The sequence below is a fragment of the Oncorhynchus kisutch genome, linkage group LG8 (assembly GCF_002021735.2).
Source record: "Oncorhynchus kisutch isolate 150728-3 linkage group LG8, Okis_V2, whole genome shotgun sequence".
Classification (NCBI taxonomy): domain Eukaryota; kingdom Metazoa; phylum Chordata; class Actinopteri; order Salmoniformes; family Salmonidae; genus Oncorhynchus; species Oncorhynchus kisutch.
In genome coordinates this window covers 56,392,755-56,411,267 of record NC_034181.2, presented here as the reverse complement: position 1 = coordinate 56,411,267, position 18,513 = coordinate 56,392,755, and the positions used below count along the sequence as shown (strand labels likewise).

At 43.4% G+C, this 18,513-nt stretch overlaps 1 protein-coding gene across 1 annotated transcript; it reads left to right on the top strand.

Moving 5' to 3' along the window:
• The first annotated feature begins 4,931 nt into the window (after positions 1 to 4,931).
• On the top strand, positions 4,932 to 18,493 carry LOC109895536 (complement C1q tumor necrosis factor-related protein 4-like). Its single transcript, XM_020489271.2, has 2 exons — positions 4,932 to 5,138; positions 14,702 to 18,493. The coding sequence occupies exon 2, from the start codon at positions 14,707 to 14,709 to the stop codon at positions 15,793 to 15,795; it is 1,089 nt and encodes a 362-aa protein (XP_020344860.1). The 5' UTR covers positions 4,932 to 5,138; positions 14,702 to 14,706; the 3' UTR covers positions 15,796 to 18,493.
• Positions 18,494 to 18,513: the final 20 nt, after the last annotated feature.

Below are 18,513 nucleotides of genomic sequence, written 5' to 3'. Positions count from 1 at the left end.
ACAACATCTCCACTTCGCTGATCCTCAACACTGGGGCCCCACAAGGGTGCGTGCTCAGCCCCCTCCTGTACTCCTACAGAGAGGAGGTGAGGGTACTCGAAGTGTGATATCAGGAAAACAACCTCTCACTCAACATCAATAAAGCAAAAGAAATGATCGTGAACTTCAGGAAACAACAGAGGGAGCACCCCCCTATCCACATCGATGGGACAGCAGTGGAGAAGGTGGAACGTTTTAAGTTCCTCAGTGTACACATCACGGACAAACTGAAATGGTCCACCCACACAGACAGTGTGGTGAAGAAGGCGCCCCTTCAACCTCAGGAGGCTGAAGAAATTTGTCTTGTCACCAAAAACCCTCAAACTTTTACTGATGCCCAATTGAGAGCATCCTGTCGGGCTGCATCACCGCCTGGTACAGCAACTGCACCGCCCACAACTGCCGGGCTCTCCAGAGAGTAGTGCGGTCTGCACAACGCATCACCGGGGGCAAACTACTTGCCTTCCAGGACACCTACAGCACCCGATGTCACAGGAAGGCCAAAAAGATTATCAAGGACAACAACCACCCGAGCCACTGCCTGTTCAAACCGCTACCGTCCAGAAGGCGAGGTCAGTAGCGAGACTGATAAACAGACTGTTAAACAGCCATCACTAACACAGAGAGGCTGCTGCCTACATACAGACTTGAAATCATTGGCCACTTTAATAAATTGATCACTAGTCACTTTAATAATGCCACGTTAATAATGTTTACATATCTTGCGTTACTCATCTCATATGTATACACTGTATTTTATACCATCTATTGCACCTTGCCAATGCCTCTCTCACTGTCGGAACTAGAAGCACAAGCATTTCACTACACTCGCAATAACATCTGCTAACCATGTGTATGTGAACAATAACATTTGATTTGACGTCACTTTACATTGCAATAACCATATTTTGTTCTCCGACTTGATTGCTCATTACTGTCAACTGTCAACGTTGCCCTTAACTACCACTTGTCAATGTAATTTCCCATTCATAATAATAATAATAACCATGCTTTTGTTGTTGTTGAGATTACTTGTCTCTTTAGCATTTTTACGATATTTCAATGAGATTCTGTTTAAACCAGAACACATACCAATACATTTTCAGTAAATCTTTTTATTATTATTAATCAAATCAAATCAAATTTTATTTGTCACATACACATGGTTCGCAGATGTTAGTGCGAGCGTAGCGAAATGCTTGTGCTTCTAGTTCCGACAATGCAGTAATAACCAACAAGTAATCTAGCTAACAATTCCAAAACTACTACCTTATAGACACAAGTGTAAGGGGATAAAGAATATGTACATAAGATATATGAATGAGTGATGGTACAGAGCGGCATAGGCCAGATACAGTAGATGGTATTGAGTGCAGTATATACATATGAGATGAGTATGTAAACAAAGTGGCATAGTTAAAGTGGCTAGTGATACATGTATTACATAAGGATGCAGTAGATTCTTCAGCCCCCTGAGGTTGAAGAGGCGCTGCTGCGCCTTCTTCACGATGCTGTCTGTGTGGGTGGACCAATTCAGTTTGTCTGTGATGTGTACACCGAGGAACTTAAAACTTACTACCCTCTCCACTACTGTTCCATCGATGTGGATAGGGGGGTGTTCCCTCTGCTGTTTCCTGAAGTCCACTATCATCTCCTTAGTTTTGTTGACGTTGAGTGTGAGGTTATTTTCCTGACACCACACTCCGAGGGACCTCACCTCCTCCCTGTAGGCCGTCTCGTCGTTGTTGGTAATCAAGCCTACCACTGTTGTGTCGTCCGCAAACTTGATGATTGAGTTGGAGGCGTGCCGTGGCCACGCAGTCGTGGGTGAACAGGGAGTACAGGAGAGGGCTCAGAACACACCCTTGTGGGGCCCCAGTGTTGAGGATCAGCGGGGTGGAGATGTTGTTGCCTACCCTCACCACCTGGGGGCGGCCCGTCAGGAAGTCCAGTACCCAGTTGCACAGGGCAGGGTCGAGACCCAGGGTCTCGAGCTTGATGACGAGCTTGGAGGGCACTATGGTGTTAAATGCCGAGCTGTAGTCGATGAACAGCATTCTCACATAGGTATTCCTCTTGTCCAGATGGGTTAGGGCAGTGTGCAGTGTGGTTGAGATTACATCGTCTGTGGACCTATTTGGGCGGTAAGCAAATTGGAGTGGGTCTAGGGTGTCAGGTAGGGTGGAGGTGAAATGGTCCTTGACTAGTCTCTCAAAGCACTTCATGATGACAGAAGTGAGTGCTACGGGCGGTAGTCATTTAGCTCAGTTACCTTAGCGTTCTTGGGAACAGGAACAATGGTGGCCCTCTTGAAACATGTGGGAACAACAGACTGGGATAGGGATTGATTGAATATGTCCGTAAACACACCAGCCAGCTGGTCTGCGCATGCTCTGAGTGCGCGGCTGGGGATGCCGTCTGGGCCTGCAGCCTTGCGAGGGTTGACACGTTTAAATGTTTTCCTCACGTCGGCTGCAGTGAAGGAGAGTCCGCATGTTTTAGTTGCGGGCAGTGTCAGTGGCACTGTATTGTCCTCAAAGCGGGCAAAAAAGTTATTTAGTCTGCCTGGGAGCAAGACACCCTGGTCCGTGACGGTGCTTGTTTTCTTTTTGTAATCCGTGATTGACTGTAGACCCTGCCACATACCTCGTGTCTGAGCCGTTCAATTGAGATTCTACTTTGTTTCTATACTGACGCTTAGCTTGTTTGATTGCCTTCCGGAGGGAATAGTTACACTGTTTGTATTCGGTCATGTTTCCAGTCACCTTGCCCTGATTAAAAGCAGTTGTTCGCGCTTTCAGTTTCACGCGAATGCTGCCATCAATGTTTTAATCGTTGCTATGGGAACGACATCTTCAACGCACGTTCTAATGAACTCTCACACCAAATCAGCGTATTCGTCAATGTTGTCGTCTGACGCAATACGGAACATATCCCAGTCCACGTGATGGAAGCAGTCTTGGAGTGTGGAATCAGATTGGTCGGACCAGCGTTGAACAGACCTCAGCGCGGGAGCTTCTTGTTTTAGTTTCTGTCTGTAGGCAGGGATCAACAAAATGGAGTCGTGGTCAGCTTTTTGGAATAACAATGATCCAAGGTTTTTCCAGCCCTGGTTGCGCAATCGATATGCTGATAAAATTTAGGGAGTCTTGTTTTCAGAATAGCCTTGTTAAAATCCCCAGCTACAATGAATGCAGCCTCCGGATATATGGATTCCAGTTTGCAAAGAGTCAAATAAAGTTAGTTCAGAGCCATCGATGTGTCTGCTTGGGGGGGAATATATACGGCTGTGATTATAATCGAAGAGAATTCCTTTGGTAGATAATGCGGTCTACATTTGATTGTGAGGAATTCTAAATCAGGTGAACAGAAGGACTTGAGTACCTGTATGTTGTCATGATCACACCACGTCACGTTAACCATAAAGCATACGCCCCCGCCCCTCTTCTTACCAGAAAGATGTTTGTTTCTGTCGGCGCGATGCGTGGAGAAACCAGCTGGCTGCACCGTCTCCGATAGCGTCTCTCCAGTGAGCCATGTTTCCGTGAAGCAAAGAACGTTACAGTCTCTGATGTCCCTCTGGAATGCTACCCTTGCTCGGATTTCATCAACCTTGTTGTCAAGAGACTGGACATTTGCGAGGAGAATGCTAGGGAGTGGTGCACGATGTGCCCGTCTCCGGAGTCTGACCAGAAGACCGCTTCGTTTTCCCCTTTTTCGAAGTCGTTTTTTGGGGTCCCGGCTGGGATCCATTCCGTTGTCCTGGGTGTAAGGCAGAACGCAGGATCCGCTTCGCGAAAGTCATATTCTTGGTCGTACTGATGGTGAGTTGACGCTGCTCTTATGTTCAGTAGTTCTTCTCGACAGTATGTAATGACACCTAAGATGACCTGGGGTATCAATGTAAGAAATAACACGTAAAAAAACAAAAAACTGCATAGTTTCCTAGGAACGCGAAGCGAGGCGGCCATCTCTGTCGGCGCCGGTCTCCACACTGGAGACCATTAAACGCCCATCAAATGTCAACCTGAACCTCTATGTGCCATCTATTACCAGGCATGCAGCATTTACATCCGGTCTTATTGATTACCCGGGAAAGTGGAGGAAGAATGGAGGGCTACTGATCACAAAGAGTGAGAGAATGACAACTTTGGTGGCATCATCTCTCCCCTTGTTTGTTCTGAGCCAAAATGGGTCATTTGCTGCAAACATGAACCGAATGGAGGTCTACGTGGTGCTGAGTTAGCAGCACCTGCTGCTGGGACACTGTGTGTTCCAAATCCTGGGAAAGTTACACATTGAGGGATGGCTCATTTAAATATGTGCAGTAGGAACAGAATGTGACATTTGAATGAGAATATAAAATAAGTATCGTTAGATACATTTCAAATTGAAGGCATTACATGCTATCCTTCTTCCACCCTCTTCCCCACTCAGAATGAGGATAATGACCATAACAATGTGGATGAGTGTGAAATTGGCAACATTGTTGCAATATAACAAAGCCCTTCAGTGATTAAACCCTGACAGGCTCTCTCCTCCTCTTTCATGTGAACACGCACACACACACACACACACACACACACACACACACACACACACACACACACACACACACACACACACACACACACACACACACACACACACACACACACACACACACACACACACACACACACACACACACACACAACCATTATGCACACATGCAAACAAACATTTACAAACATCCAATTAGAAAATATAGGCACATTCTGTAAACACATGATCTGTTTGAGATACATGGAAGACCATGCCAAGATATCACATCAAAAATCCCCCCCACCTTTTCCAATCCCCCCCTTGTGTCCCCCCGCTTCCGAAAATGCCTTAGTAGAGGAGCGCTCTGCACTTCCAGAGTCTCCCTGATCAGATGAGGAGCCCCTTTATCACTCTCATATCCTCCAGTGAGTGTGTATATATATGTGGGTGTGCTGCTTACACAGCCTCCCAGACAGCAGCAGCAGGTTGATACACACAAAGACAGTTCCTGGTGCAGAAGCTCTTTTGGAGAACTTTGAGCATTTCTCTCCTACAGCACAGTCTACTACACAGAGGTAAGGACACCTCGAATCAAGGATTACTGCAGTATAGAGGGGGTTACTTTTTCTCTCTTGCATGAAGTAGACGTTGTGCATTTTAGAATCTTGTTGCGTCCAAGCAACATGCTAATATTTGTCCGCACCGATCTACAGCAACATCAATACGGAATCTGGACGGGGTGCCAAACACTGCTGAGTATATAGGAACGTATCATTTATCTATCATGTACCCCTCTTCATCTCAGGGAGGTGAGAGGATTGCTGTAGCCTTGAGATTGTGGTTTATTAGTTGACTCCAGCAACAATGCTCTCTGCCGATGTACATCTCCTGCTGTGTTCTCAATGTCTCTTCCTTTGTTCATATTTGAGTGTTTCCAATGCATAGACCAGAAGAAGGTAATAACATCTCGTAGGCGGATGCGTGGGCTTGGCATATAGAATATTCATCTACAGCACATGGAGAATGCTAACAAACAAAGAGCACCTCCTATCATCTCCCACCCAATCCCAGGTTCAGGTTGATCTGTCAACAGCAGTGGGAGGTATAGAGAAGAAAGGAGATGATTAAACACAGAGGGGGGCTTTAATCTTATCCAAATCCAATTGGTACATAAAAGCAGAAAGAAACATAGAGACAAACGCAAACTCGGTCAGGCAGGTGTCCTAGTCAGGGGGAGTTGATGTTTTGATTTTCTTTCTTCAAAATGTGAGTGGGAGGATTACAGGCTCAGTCGTACACACATTCGGCAGAGTTGCCACTACGCATGTAGCTAAGTATCTAGATATCTGGTTTTAACCACATAAGTTTATAATACAAAACTAGACTGTTAAACGTCAAAGTGTTTGATATTTCACACAGAGGTAATATCAATGCCATTATGATATTTTATTTTTTGTTGCTAATATTAAATCTTCCTCATTTTTAAATGTTCCAGCGCAACACTGCAGAGGTTTATGATACTGTAGGATAGAGGGATCTGGAAGGATAATTGTGCATAATTTACTGCATTGATTGATAGGAACTAGGAACATAAGCATTTCCCTGCACACACCAGAACACCTGCTAAACTGTGTACGTGACCAATCAAATTTGATTTTATGATAATACTGATGGGAGTATCATGTATAATGAGTACCCATACCATGTTCATCAAGGAAAGAGAGAAGTGGGCCTGACAGTTTCATCAATGGTGTAAAGTACTTAAGGAAGTATTTATATTTTTTACAACTTTTGCTTCACTGCATTCCAAAAGAAAATAAATGTACTTATGTACTTTTTACTCCATACATTTTCCCTGACCCATTTTCCCTGAATGCTTAGCAGGACAGGAAAATTGTCTAATTCACACACTTATCAATAATCCCTGGTCATCCCTACTGCCTCTGATCTGGCGGACTCACTAAACACATCCTAAAGTTTGTAAATTATGTCTGCGTGTTAGTGTGCCCCTGGCTAGCCGTGAATAAAAAAAAACAGAAAATGGCACCGTCTGGTTTGCTTAATATAAGGAATGTGAAATTATTTATACTTTTGATACTTAAGTATATTTAAAACCAAATACTTTTAGACTTTTACTCAAGTAGGATTTTACTGGATGACTTTCACATTTACTTGAGTCATTTTAATATTAAGATATCTTTTTCCACCACTAAGTTTCATACATTGTCCCATGGGCAGTGGTTGTTGTGTAGAGGTCCCTTTAGTCCCCAAACAGTGTCTGTGTTTGATACTCTTTGCTGCGAGTCTTCCTCAGCCCTTTAAATCTTGAGACCCATTTGAATCCAGTCCAACTATGGACCCGTTTGGGGAGCTGTCAAGTCAACTGCTCAGTGAGCCTCTTCTCTTCACACAATCAATATGTGAGATTCTCACCAGGTGTCTTGCTCCTGTTGGTAGGGTGTAGATCGAACACAACCGTGCTTCGCTGTTAATGGACTGTGTCTGTGTACTCCTGAGTCATTACTGCTATCGCATTATAAATGATGGAACTGTGCATCAAGGGCCAGTCCAGGGAGAGCTTTTCCTCTCTGTTTTTTAATCATGGTGGTATGCGCAAAACGTCAAATAGTTTCACAGATACAGATTAATTCTCAAGCCTGACATTTTTAAAAAGCTCTTTGCTCTCATTTCCCCCTGTTGCTGGTTCTCTCTCTCCTCCCCCTTTTCTCTCGTTTGAGCCAATGACCCCAGATGGTGACAGATCCATGCCTCGTGTTAAAAGGCTCCACTTGAGCAGTGAGATGACATCTGGCGAGGATGTGACTAATAAGAGGGACAGAAGCGGCAGGGACCCGTCGTGTGATCTCAGATACCAGGGTCCTCTGACTGAAGTCTGCATTTTAATATCCATCCACACTCAGGGGTCGAAGTACTAAAATTGGCTTTAACCATTGGTCAGTCGCACTGCGCTGTCAAAGAACATATCCATCTGATCCCCAATGTCAGTGGTGCAAAGATGATAAAAACCATCCGTATTCAAAGCAGATATCATGGCACAAGGCGAGACCCGGATGCAGACACAGGAGGCAGATGGTTGGAGTTTTACAATATTTATTCATCCAATAAGGCAAGAGAATGGTCGTGGACAGGCAAAAGAGTCCAAAAGGTACCGAAGGGGAGGCAGAATCAAGGTCAGGGCAGACAGGATGATCAGGCAGGCGGGAAAGCAGTCCAGAGTCAGACAGGGTTCTAAACCGGGAAGACTATCAAAAAGAGAATAGGAAAAAGGGGTACGGGAAAAAGACACTGGTTGACTTGACGAACATACAAGACGAACCGGCACAGAGAGACAGGAAACACAGGGATAAATACGCTGGGGAAAATAAGCGACACCTGGAGGGGGTGGAGACCGTCACAGGAACAGGTGAAACAGGTCTGGGCATGACAGCAGAAGTAGGTGATGCTAAGCAGAAATGTACATTTTGGAAATGCAGAGAAGGGCGGTGAGTTTATTGAGAGGAAAAACTACAGTCAACACTTAACCTTAGCTTCAATTTACAATAACATGAAATGTACGCACATCTTCCATTGATAAATGCACCAACTAAGCAAATGAACTGTTGTTCATAGATCAATGATAGGATGACAAAAGTTATGGTATCAGAAATATGTCTGGTGCCTACAGGGTTGTAACTATGGCATAGTGGCGGTACACCTCATTGTCGTGTATGATTTACATTTACCACTGATAGCTGACAGAGGGATGCTATTATGCTGGAATTAGGATAGAGCAGGTTATATTCAGAGGCTGATCATATGGGAGAGAGGGGGCTATTTCACCAATTTGTGCCTATGAGAGAGATTGAGTGGCTCGCTCATTGAGATTGCCTCTCATCACCTTGAGCAATGATGTGGCAATGATGTTCTTTGAACGCCTAAAAACACATTTCACACGTAAGTCTAGTTTTAGTTACTTTGAAAATGTAGGCTTTTAACTTTTTTTTTTTTTTCTCTGTTGATTTTCACAAGTGGGATATACAGTATTATCCTCTGTGTAGTGTATCCTGTAAGTGGAAATATAATAAGAAGCATACAATAAAAATAGGAATAAATAAGAGAAGCCACTTCTCATATTTGAAAAAAGACCAACAAAAAAATGAGAACGCAATAAACAAATATAGATTTTGGTCAAAGTTTGAACATGGATATGATTCCACTGTGTTTCTGTGTTCCTATTTCATTTGAACCTTGTGTATCATATAACATGAACCTGAAATATGCTGCAGCAACATGATGTCATAATCCTACATAAACAACTCCTGGGTGGCTGTTACTTTTAGGTAATTTTTAAGAGGTGGTTATGCTGGGTTATTGAAAACCTAATTATCAGGGCATAATGATAAACACTGTTGATGTTTACCCTTGACAGCGGTGCTATTGCCACTTTCATGTGCTTGTGAAAATGAGTTTGTGCTTGATTACATGTTTTTGTGGGTCAATGCCAAATGTCGAGGTTTTTGTGATCCTGTCTTCCTGCTTAAAAGATTCAGCAGACAAAGCGTTCTCCCGAAGCCACTCCTGCGTTATCTTGGCTGTGTGCTTAGTGTCATTGTCCTGTTGGAAGGTGAACCTTCGCCCCCCAGTCTGAGAACCTGCTCCAGAGCGCTCAGGACTTCATCAAGGATTTCTCTGTACTTTGCTTCATTCATCTATCCCTCGATCCTGATTAGTATTAGTATTAGAATAAGGATAATGCCAGGTTTCCTCCAGACGTGATGCTTGGCATTCAGGCCAAAGTGTTTAGTCTTGGTTTCATCAAATCAAATTGTATTAGTCACATTCCCTGAATACATCAGGTGTAGACCTTACAGTGAAATGCTTACTTACGGGCCCCTAACCAACAATGCAGTTTAAAAAATATATAAATAAATACAGACAAGAATAAGAAATAAAAGTAACAAGTAATTAAAGAGCAGCAGTAAAATAACAATAGCGAGACTATATACAGGGGGGTACTGGTACAGAGTCAATGTGTTGGGGCACCGGTTAGTTGAGGTAATATGTACATGTTGGTAGAGTAATTAAAGTGACTATGCATAGATGATAACAACAGAGTAGCAGCGGTGTAAAAGAGGTGGGGGTGGGGGGGGCAATGCAAATAGTCTGATTTGGTGTTCAGGAGTCTTATGGCTTGGGTGTGGAAGCTGTTTAGAAGCCTCTTGGACCTAGACTTGGTGCTCTGGTACCGCTTACCGTGCGGTAGCAGAGAGGACAGTCTATGACTAGGGTGACTGGAGTCTTTGACAATTTTTAGGGCCTTCCTCTGACACTGCCTGGTATAGAGGTCCTGGATGGCAAGGAGCTTAGCCCCAGTAATGTACTGGGCCATTTGCACTACCCTCTGTAGTGCCTTGCGGTCGGAGGCCCGAGCAGTTGCCATACCAGACAGTGATGTAACCAGTCAGGATGCTCTCAACGGTTTTGTCGTGCCCTCTTCACGACTGTCTTGGTGTGCTTGGACCATGTTAATTTGAACACCAAGGAACTTCAAGCTCTCAACCTGCTCCACTGCAGCCCAGTCGATGAGAATGGGGGCGTGCTCGGTCCTCTTTTTCCTGTAGTCCACAATCATCTCCTTTGTCATGATCACATTGAGGGAGAGGTTGTTGTCTTGGCACCACACGGCCAGGTCTCTGACCTCCCTATAGGCTGTCTCGTCGTTGTCGGTGATCAGGCCTACCACTGTTGTGTCATCGGCAAACTTAATGATGGTGTTGAAGTCGTGCCTGGCCATGCAGTCATGAGTGAACAGGGAGTACAGGAGGGGACTGAGCACACACCCATGAGGGGCCCATGTGTTGAGGATCAGTGTGGCGGATGTGTTGTTCCCTACCCTTACCACCTGGATCCAGTTGCAGATGGAGGTGTTTAGTCCCAGGGTCCTTAGCTTATTGATGAGCTTTGAACGCTGTAGTCAGTGAATAGCATTCTCACATAGGTGTTCCTTCTGTCCAGGTGGGAAAGGGCAGGGTGGAGTGCAATAGAGATGCATCATCTGTGGATCTGTTGGGGCGGTACACAAATTAGAGTGCGTCTAGGGTTTCTGGAACAATGGTGTTGATGTGAGCCATGACCAGCCTTTCAAAGCAATTCATGGCTACAGACGTGAGTGCTACGGGTCAGTAGTCATTTAGGCAGGTTACCTTAGTGTTCTTGGACACAGGCACTGTGGTGGTCTGCTTAAAACATTTTGGTATTACAGACTCGGACAGGGAGAGGTTGAAAATGTCAGTGAAGAGAATCTTGAGAATCAGAGAATATTGTTTCTCATGGTTTAAGAGTCTTTAGGTGCCTTTTGTCGAACTCCAAGTGGGTTGTCATGTAACTTTTAATGGGGAGTGGCTTCCGTCTGGCCAGTCTACCATAAAGGCCTAATTGGTGGAATGCTGCAAAGATTGGTGTCCTTCTGGAAGTTTCTCCCATCTCCACAGAGAAACTCTGGAGCTCTGTCAGAGTGACCATCGGGTTCTTGGTCATCTCCCCGACCAAGGCCCTTCTCCCCCAATTGCTCAGTTAGGATGGGCAGCCAGCTCTTGGAAGAGCCTTGGTGGTTCCAAATTTATTCCATTTAAGAATGATGGAGGCCACTGTGTTCTTGGGAACCTTTAATGCTGCATAAATGTTTTCGTACCATTCCCCAGATCTGTGCCTCAACACAATCCTGTCTCGGCGCTCTACGGACAATTCCTTCAACCTCATGACTTGGTTCTTGCTCTGACGTGCACTGTCAACTGTAGGACCTTATATAGACAGGTGTGTACCTTTCCAAATCATGTCCAATCAATTGAATTTACCCCAGGTGGACTCCAATCAAGTTGTAGAAATGTCTCAAGGATGATTAATGGAAACAGGATGCACCCGAACTCAATTTTGAGTCTCATATCAAAGAGTCTGAATACTAATGTAAATAAGGTATGTGTTTATTTTTAATACATTTGCAAAAAATTCTAAAAACCTGTTTTTGCTTTGTCATTATGGGGTATTGTGTGTAGATTGATGAGGAAAAAACTATAATTTAATACATTTTAGAATAAGGCTGTAACGTAACAAAATGTGGAATAAGTAAAGGGGTAAAGGGTGAATGCTTTGCGAATGCCCTGTATGTTGCACATATACATTATATTTGTTATATATTATGTGACATTTTACTTGAGTATACTACGAGAATATACTTCCAGAAATTGATTAATATCATTGCAAACGTACGATAGGCTAATATTTACATTTAAGTAATATCCCTTAACTGAGAGTCTACTATTGCTTTTATCTAAATTAACATTCTACAACCTAGGCCCACTTATGGATCCATCGACACTCCAGGGATGAGACTATTTGGCCACCAATGGGACTTATTCATTTCTGAGCATTTGTTTGTTATCACCTCTAGCAGATGGCTCAGCGTGGTGGAATGCTTTTCACCAAAATAATTAAAGTGAGGAAATGCTGCTCATTCTCATTTATTTTGGACTCTCATAGCCCCTGGTTATTGCACAGTGTCCCTAAAAAGACATGCAAACACTCAAAATAGATTTCAAAATATTAAATAATTACAAAGCTATCAACATTCAAAATAGAAGTGATTATGTATTCTGTTGAATAGAAAAACATAATTGTAAATGCCTCCAATGTAATTGAAGATGTGATGAATATCTACACAGAGAATGTCACATTCACTGTGAGGGCAAGACTCAGCCCTCAGTCAGCTTGACATTTACATTTATTCACAAGCGATGGATTCATCTTTGGATGGAAACAGGGATGCTGCGTTCATGGAGCAGGTTTCAACATGTCACTCTGCATCAACCATGAAGAAATGAGCAACCTCTTTGCAACATGCTAGTCAAATGCAGAATGCAGCAAATCCTTGAGGCTGCTGTCATACAATACTAGAACTGTCGTTCACCGATAGCCTCACAGTACTTAAAGAGCAGCTGAACCCCCTCAAAATATGTATCTAGTTGAAAACGGCCTATGTTGCATCGATTTTAGTCAGTGTACAAATGTACTACAATGTGTAAATAATATAAGTTCTATCATAAAGTCAGTATCTTCCAAAACTGAAATTTGCAACAGCTGTTATAATGAAAAAGGTTTTATTCACATGGCCTGACCATAATTATCACTGTGAGCTGGAGACTCGTCTCTAGTCAGTAAAGGGTTAACGCATGTAATTGGATGAATGGATATTGTGGTTCGCCACCGCGTCTAATTACACAGCGTTGGGAACTTCTCCAGAACAAACCGGGAGGATTGCCTTTGTACCGCATTCCTAGTTCCATTGGATACTTCAGGGGTGATTTCGATCATGCCCACTAACACCGGATGGTAACGCCTAGAGAGAATTGTCAAGCACAGAGAAACAGCTGCAGTGATTGTGCTCGATCCAATTGCACGGCAGAACCTACAGACAGTGAGACAGACCTGCCAACATCACTCAGCGCCCCAACTTGTTTACATAAGATAACACGTCACCAATGTTATGTTGAAAGAACACAATTGGCTGATAAGATCTTTATCGAGTGGCCACTTGCTAATGTGTTTGATAGTGTTCATTGAGTCTACCACTGTTTCGGTCACAATAAGAATTGATACGTTGCGCACACATCCCGACTACTTGTCAATATTCCAAAATTCATACCAATTCGCAAGCATCTTGTGTTCTGCCGCGACCTGTTGTATAACATGATTTGCTATGAAATTCTGCCAGACGGACACTCCGGTAATAGACAGTGAGAAAGTTGGAAAAAAAACAAACGTCCAAATTAATTAGAGATTTATTTTAGATTAATTCGGGCTATTTTTGAGGGCGAACTCTTGCGACCGTGACTCGAGAAGGACAAGCAGCAATACCTGCTAGAGTACGATATAGCAAACATAACACCCACGTCGAAAGGAAGATAACTATGTGTATTGTGTTCATGTCAGTCCAAGTGCTGTTTATAAATAGTCTCATCAATCCCATGGGATCTCATGTTTTTATGTTTAATTCCTTCTTTTCTGTTTGAAATTATAAGACTCCCCATGGAATAACCTACTGTATGTCGATAAAGTACATTTAAGACATTGTCTGAAACTCCTTCTGACAGGTCCACTTCTGTTAAGGCTTTAGTGATGACTCTACACAGGCAGGAAGAGAAGATCTCATTAGACAAATAGATGTTTTGAACTTTAGTAGCCGGACTAGGAAATTACTGTATGATATCGAAATCTGCCTGCATTGATCCTAAAATCAATATTTACTGCAACACACACAGACATTTGACAGATGACAGGACCTAGTAGACCAGACTTTTTTTTTTACCCTCAATAAAAAAGAAGCAGTCCGATTAGCATGACTTTGTATTTTGGATCAAGCTTTTAAATGGTGGGCATAATAATGCTCACTGACTATAAAGAATGTTAAAACATTTATAAAGATGCAATTATAAAATAAGGTTCGGGACAGCAGCTTAATTCCTTTCAGTGATGTTGATCGCTGGCGTGTTTCAAAGCAAGCCCCTTTGTCAAAGCACTATCACATTTACAAAGATATTGGGATCAATATACTGTAGTGATGAGACAGGAGAGAATTAAGTCATGATATAATTGATGTTGAGTAAACGTATGACTTTTGGTGGAGATGAAGGTGTATTTTCTCCAGTTGGTTTGGCACCTCAGCCAGCGGAGGGCAAATATTATTGTCTCTCTTTTTGTACCTTCATTAGCCAGGTAAAATTAAATGCTAATTAGGAACGTATTAATGCTGCTTCCGTTTTGGGATAAACATATTTTCAAAGCAAGTGTCTCAGAGAAGATTCAATCCTCTATGGATCCAGGTGGTATTGAATCACTAATAACAATCTCACTTGTTTCTGATTTTACTTCTCAATTGAGCTGGCAAAGCCTTGAGCTATTCGATTGTTGAGTTACAGTCAATTCATATATAACCTGCACCATGGTATCACACTGCTACGGAACTGCTTTTTAACATCCACACAGTGCTCTCTTTTGGTCTGCTATGGTATCTCTGTTGTGTATTATATTGAGATTAAGCACCTGACTGTTGTTTAATTAACTGGGCCAACCTTTTTCCCAACAGAAAAGATGACTACACCAGCTAGCCGTCTCCTGATTGGCCTGATGTGTCAGGTAACCTGCACGTGGGCCTTCGCTCGCCTGCCCGAGGATGCAGAACTGCGTTCTGCCTTTTCAGTGGCACGCACCAGCAGCATGGAGGGTGGACCAAAGATGGTGGTGACCTTTGACAAGGAGTATGTTAACATCGGTGGGGACTTTGATCCAAAGGCAGGCATGTTCCGCTGCCGCATCCCCGGAGCATACTACTTCTCCTTCACAGTGGGGAAGTTCCCCAGTCGTGACCTGTCAGTCATGCTAATGAAGAACAGGAATGAAGTGCAGGCCATTGTGTATGATGAGAATGCGGGAGAGGAGCGTAAGGTTCAGAGCCAAAGCGCCATGCTGCAGCTGGACTTTGGTGACACAGTCTGGCTCCGCCTTCACGGTGATCCCCGCTATGCCATCTACAGCAACACAGGTCACTACACCACCTTTAACGGCTACCTAATCTACCCTGACACCTACACCTTCCAAGACCGCAAGCACGAGGACCCAACTCCCATGTATAGAAACAAGGCGAATGCCAATGACCACACCCTAACAGACCAGGATGGGCTGGGAGAAAGGGACAACGTTGAGAAGAGAGAGGAGGTAGAGGATAAAGAGGAGGACCAGAGGTCAGCCTTCTCCGTTGGCCGCACTCAGAGCATCGTAGGGGTGGACCAGGGCTTCACAGAGCACCGTCCTATCTCCTTTGACACAGACTTTGTCAACATTGGCGCTGACTTTAACGTCACCGAAGGTGTATTCACCTGCCGTATTCCAGGAGCCTACTTCTTCTCCTTCAATGCTGGCAAGCTTCCCCATAAAACCCTGTCAATCAAGCTGATGAAGAACCACCTGGAGGTGCAGGCCATGATCTACGATGACAGTGACACTGAGAAGGCTCTGCAGAGCCAAAGTCTGATGCTGTCTCTGCGCCGTGGTGATATCGTCTGGCTTTATAGCCACCAGCGCGATGGCTTTGGAGCATACAGCAACCATGCCAAGTATATAACCTTCACTGGCTTCCTGGTCTATCCAGAAATACAAAAACTAGCCACCAATCAGCAGTAACAGCAGAGCCGGAAGCCATAAGGGACAGTGTCAGGAACACAGTTGGCTGTGGACCTACTACACTCAATTATTCTATGTCCAGCTAATTCTTTCAATGGGTTTACTTTGTCAAACTCCAACTTGCAGTCTTGAATTAATGAACATGTACACGTACTAGCATTTTTGCTATTTTCAGGATATGATGTCTCAGTTAATACTTATCTGGATTTTTTAACATACCTTTATCAATGTCTTGAAAGGCATTGTCAAATAATGGGGACACTTGTTTTGTGTCAAATTTAGTATTTTTCCTTCATTTTAGAGTGAGTTTCTGATAAGGCCAGTGTCAGATCACAATGAAATAAAATGGCATTTTGAACCAAAAAGCATGACCAACACTTAGAATAAATGTCCTGTTACAGTGCAGGGCTGTCCATTGGACCAATACAGACACCATACTCATCCTTGTTGTAGCTTGAAATCTGCTAGTTTTGGACCTTGGGGCACCAGGCTCATAATTTGATTTCTAACTTAGCAGAGTTTAATTTATTTCCTCAGCTGGTGACCGCTGTGGAGAAAATTGAATTGCCTATATCATCCCTTATGATAAACGTGCCGGTTTAATTCACACACCCTGAGAGAGACAAATGCTGTTAAAATTGTGCCAGGCTTCAGCAAATTACAGTCTGTTTGAGAGGTCATTTAAACAACATATAAAAATAGCATATAGTCCAATTATAATGTTAATTTTACTCTCCAGCAAATACTGTATTTTGATTCTCCACGTCACATCCTGATCTGTTTCACCTGTTTTATGCTTGTCTCCACCCCCCACCAGGTCTCTCCCATTTGTCCCCATTACCCCCTGTGTATTTATACAAGTGTTCTCTGTTTGTCTGTTGTCAGTTAGTCTTGTCAGCGTGTTTTTCCCTGTTTGAGTCGCTGTTTTCTAGTCTTCCCGGTTCTGACTGCTCTGACCCTGCCTGCCGTTCTGTACCTCATTGACTCTGCCCTGGATTACTGACCTCTACCTGCCCCCTTGTATAATAAATATTATGAGAACTGTACTATCCGCCTCCTGTGTCTGCATCTGGGTCATATCCTGAGTTGTGTGGGACTATTGGGTTATGTACACCATCTCTGGGTAGTGTTCCTTTTTTAGTTTGAATTAGCATCTTATGAAAAGGAATAAACACAATGTGACACTTACTGAATAATGAGAGACTATTTCAGTAATACTTAGTCCCCCTATTAATGGTCATCTACTATGCGAATAGCAGGTTGATTTTTGCCATGAATCTTGCCCTGGAGGCAGAACTGAGCCATTTCCGCTAGCTGCAGTCAAAATGTCATTTATGGTCTTAATTTAAGGTTAGGCATTAGGGCTAGCAATGTAGTTAAGGTTGTTTAAAATCAGATTTGATGACTTTGTGGCTGTGCCAGCTAGTGACCACTCAGCAGAGCTGCCAACAGAACAAGATTCATGGAGAAAAATACTTACCTGCCTGTGATTGCGGTGTCATGCATATACTCACTCCTGCGGTGCTGCCCTCACACAACCTACTTTTGGAGCACATCCTTCGTCACACTCTTGACTCCCTAATGCCCAAGTGTCACTAATCGTGGCGACTTTTGTACCCTGAGGGTGGAATGACTTTTTCAAAACAGCGAATTGAAAATTATGAAACGGATTAATAATTTTTCCATTTGTATGGGAAAATTGTAGTTTAGCATTTGCTTTGTAGTTCTAATTTCAATCATTATGTGCATGGACTGCAGTAGGAAATAGTCATCGAGTTGAGTGGACCAAATTTGTATAACAGCTTTAATTATATTTAACCACTAGCAAGCCATCAGAGACTCTGGGTTCGCACCCAGGCTCTGTCGTAACCGGAAGGGCCGTGGGGCGACGCACAATTTGCCTAGCGTCGTCCGGGTTAGGGAGGGCTTGGCCAATAGGGATGTCCTTGTCTCATCGCGCACCAGCGACTCCTGTGGCGGGCCGGGCGCAGTGGGCGCTAACCAAGGTTGCCAGGTGCTTCCTCCGACACATTGGTGCGGCTGGCTTCCGGGTTGGAGGCGCACTGTGTTAAGAAGCAGTGCGGCTTGCTTGGGTTGTGTATCGGAGGACGCATGACTTTCAACCTTCGTCTCCCCCGAGCCCGTACGGGAGTTGTAGCGATGAGACAAGATAGTAGCTACTAAACAATTGGATAGGACGAAATTGGGGAGAAAAAGCGGTAAAATAAAATACAATTTAAAATACACTAGCATGGTACACTAAAATACACTAGCATGACAACTTTTGAGAGTGTAAGGAACCCACAAAAAATATTTTAGAGCTCAGTGAGATCAATTTCCAGAGAGATAACAGGCATTATGATATTGGGAATGGAGTCTTAAGAGAATTTTGACTAATAATTTCATGCATGCTGTCATGGAGAATAATCAGCTAACAGCTTTGAAGATCTTCTTTGTAATGAGACTGTAATTCTATCCATAACTTTTTGTGTTGAAAATAACAGTATTGTAAGTGGTACATTGGTGACCTGTGCTTATATCTTTGTCCTTGCAAAGGAATGATTGTGAACTGCATAAAATTTTGCCCTGGGTACATTCAACCCATGTGTTAGTCGTCTGCTTCTTGAGATGTTAAAAATACTTCTTATACAATGGATGCTTTGGAACATGTGAAGCAGAATAAATAAAAGTTAATGTATATTTTTCTGTATTCTTATT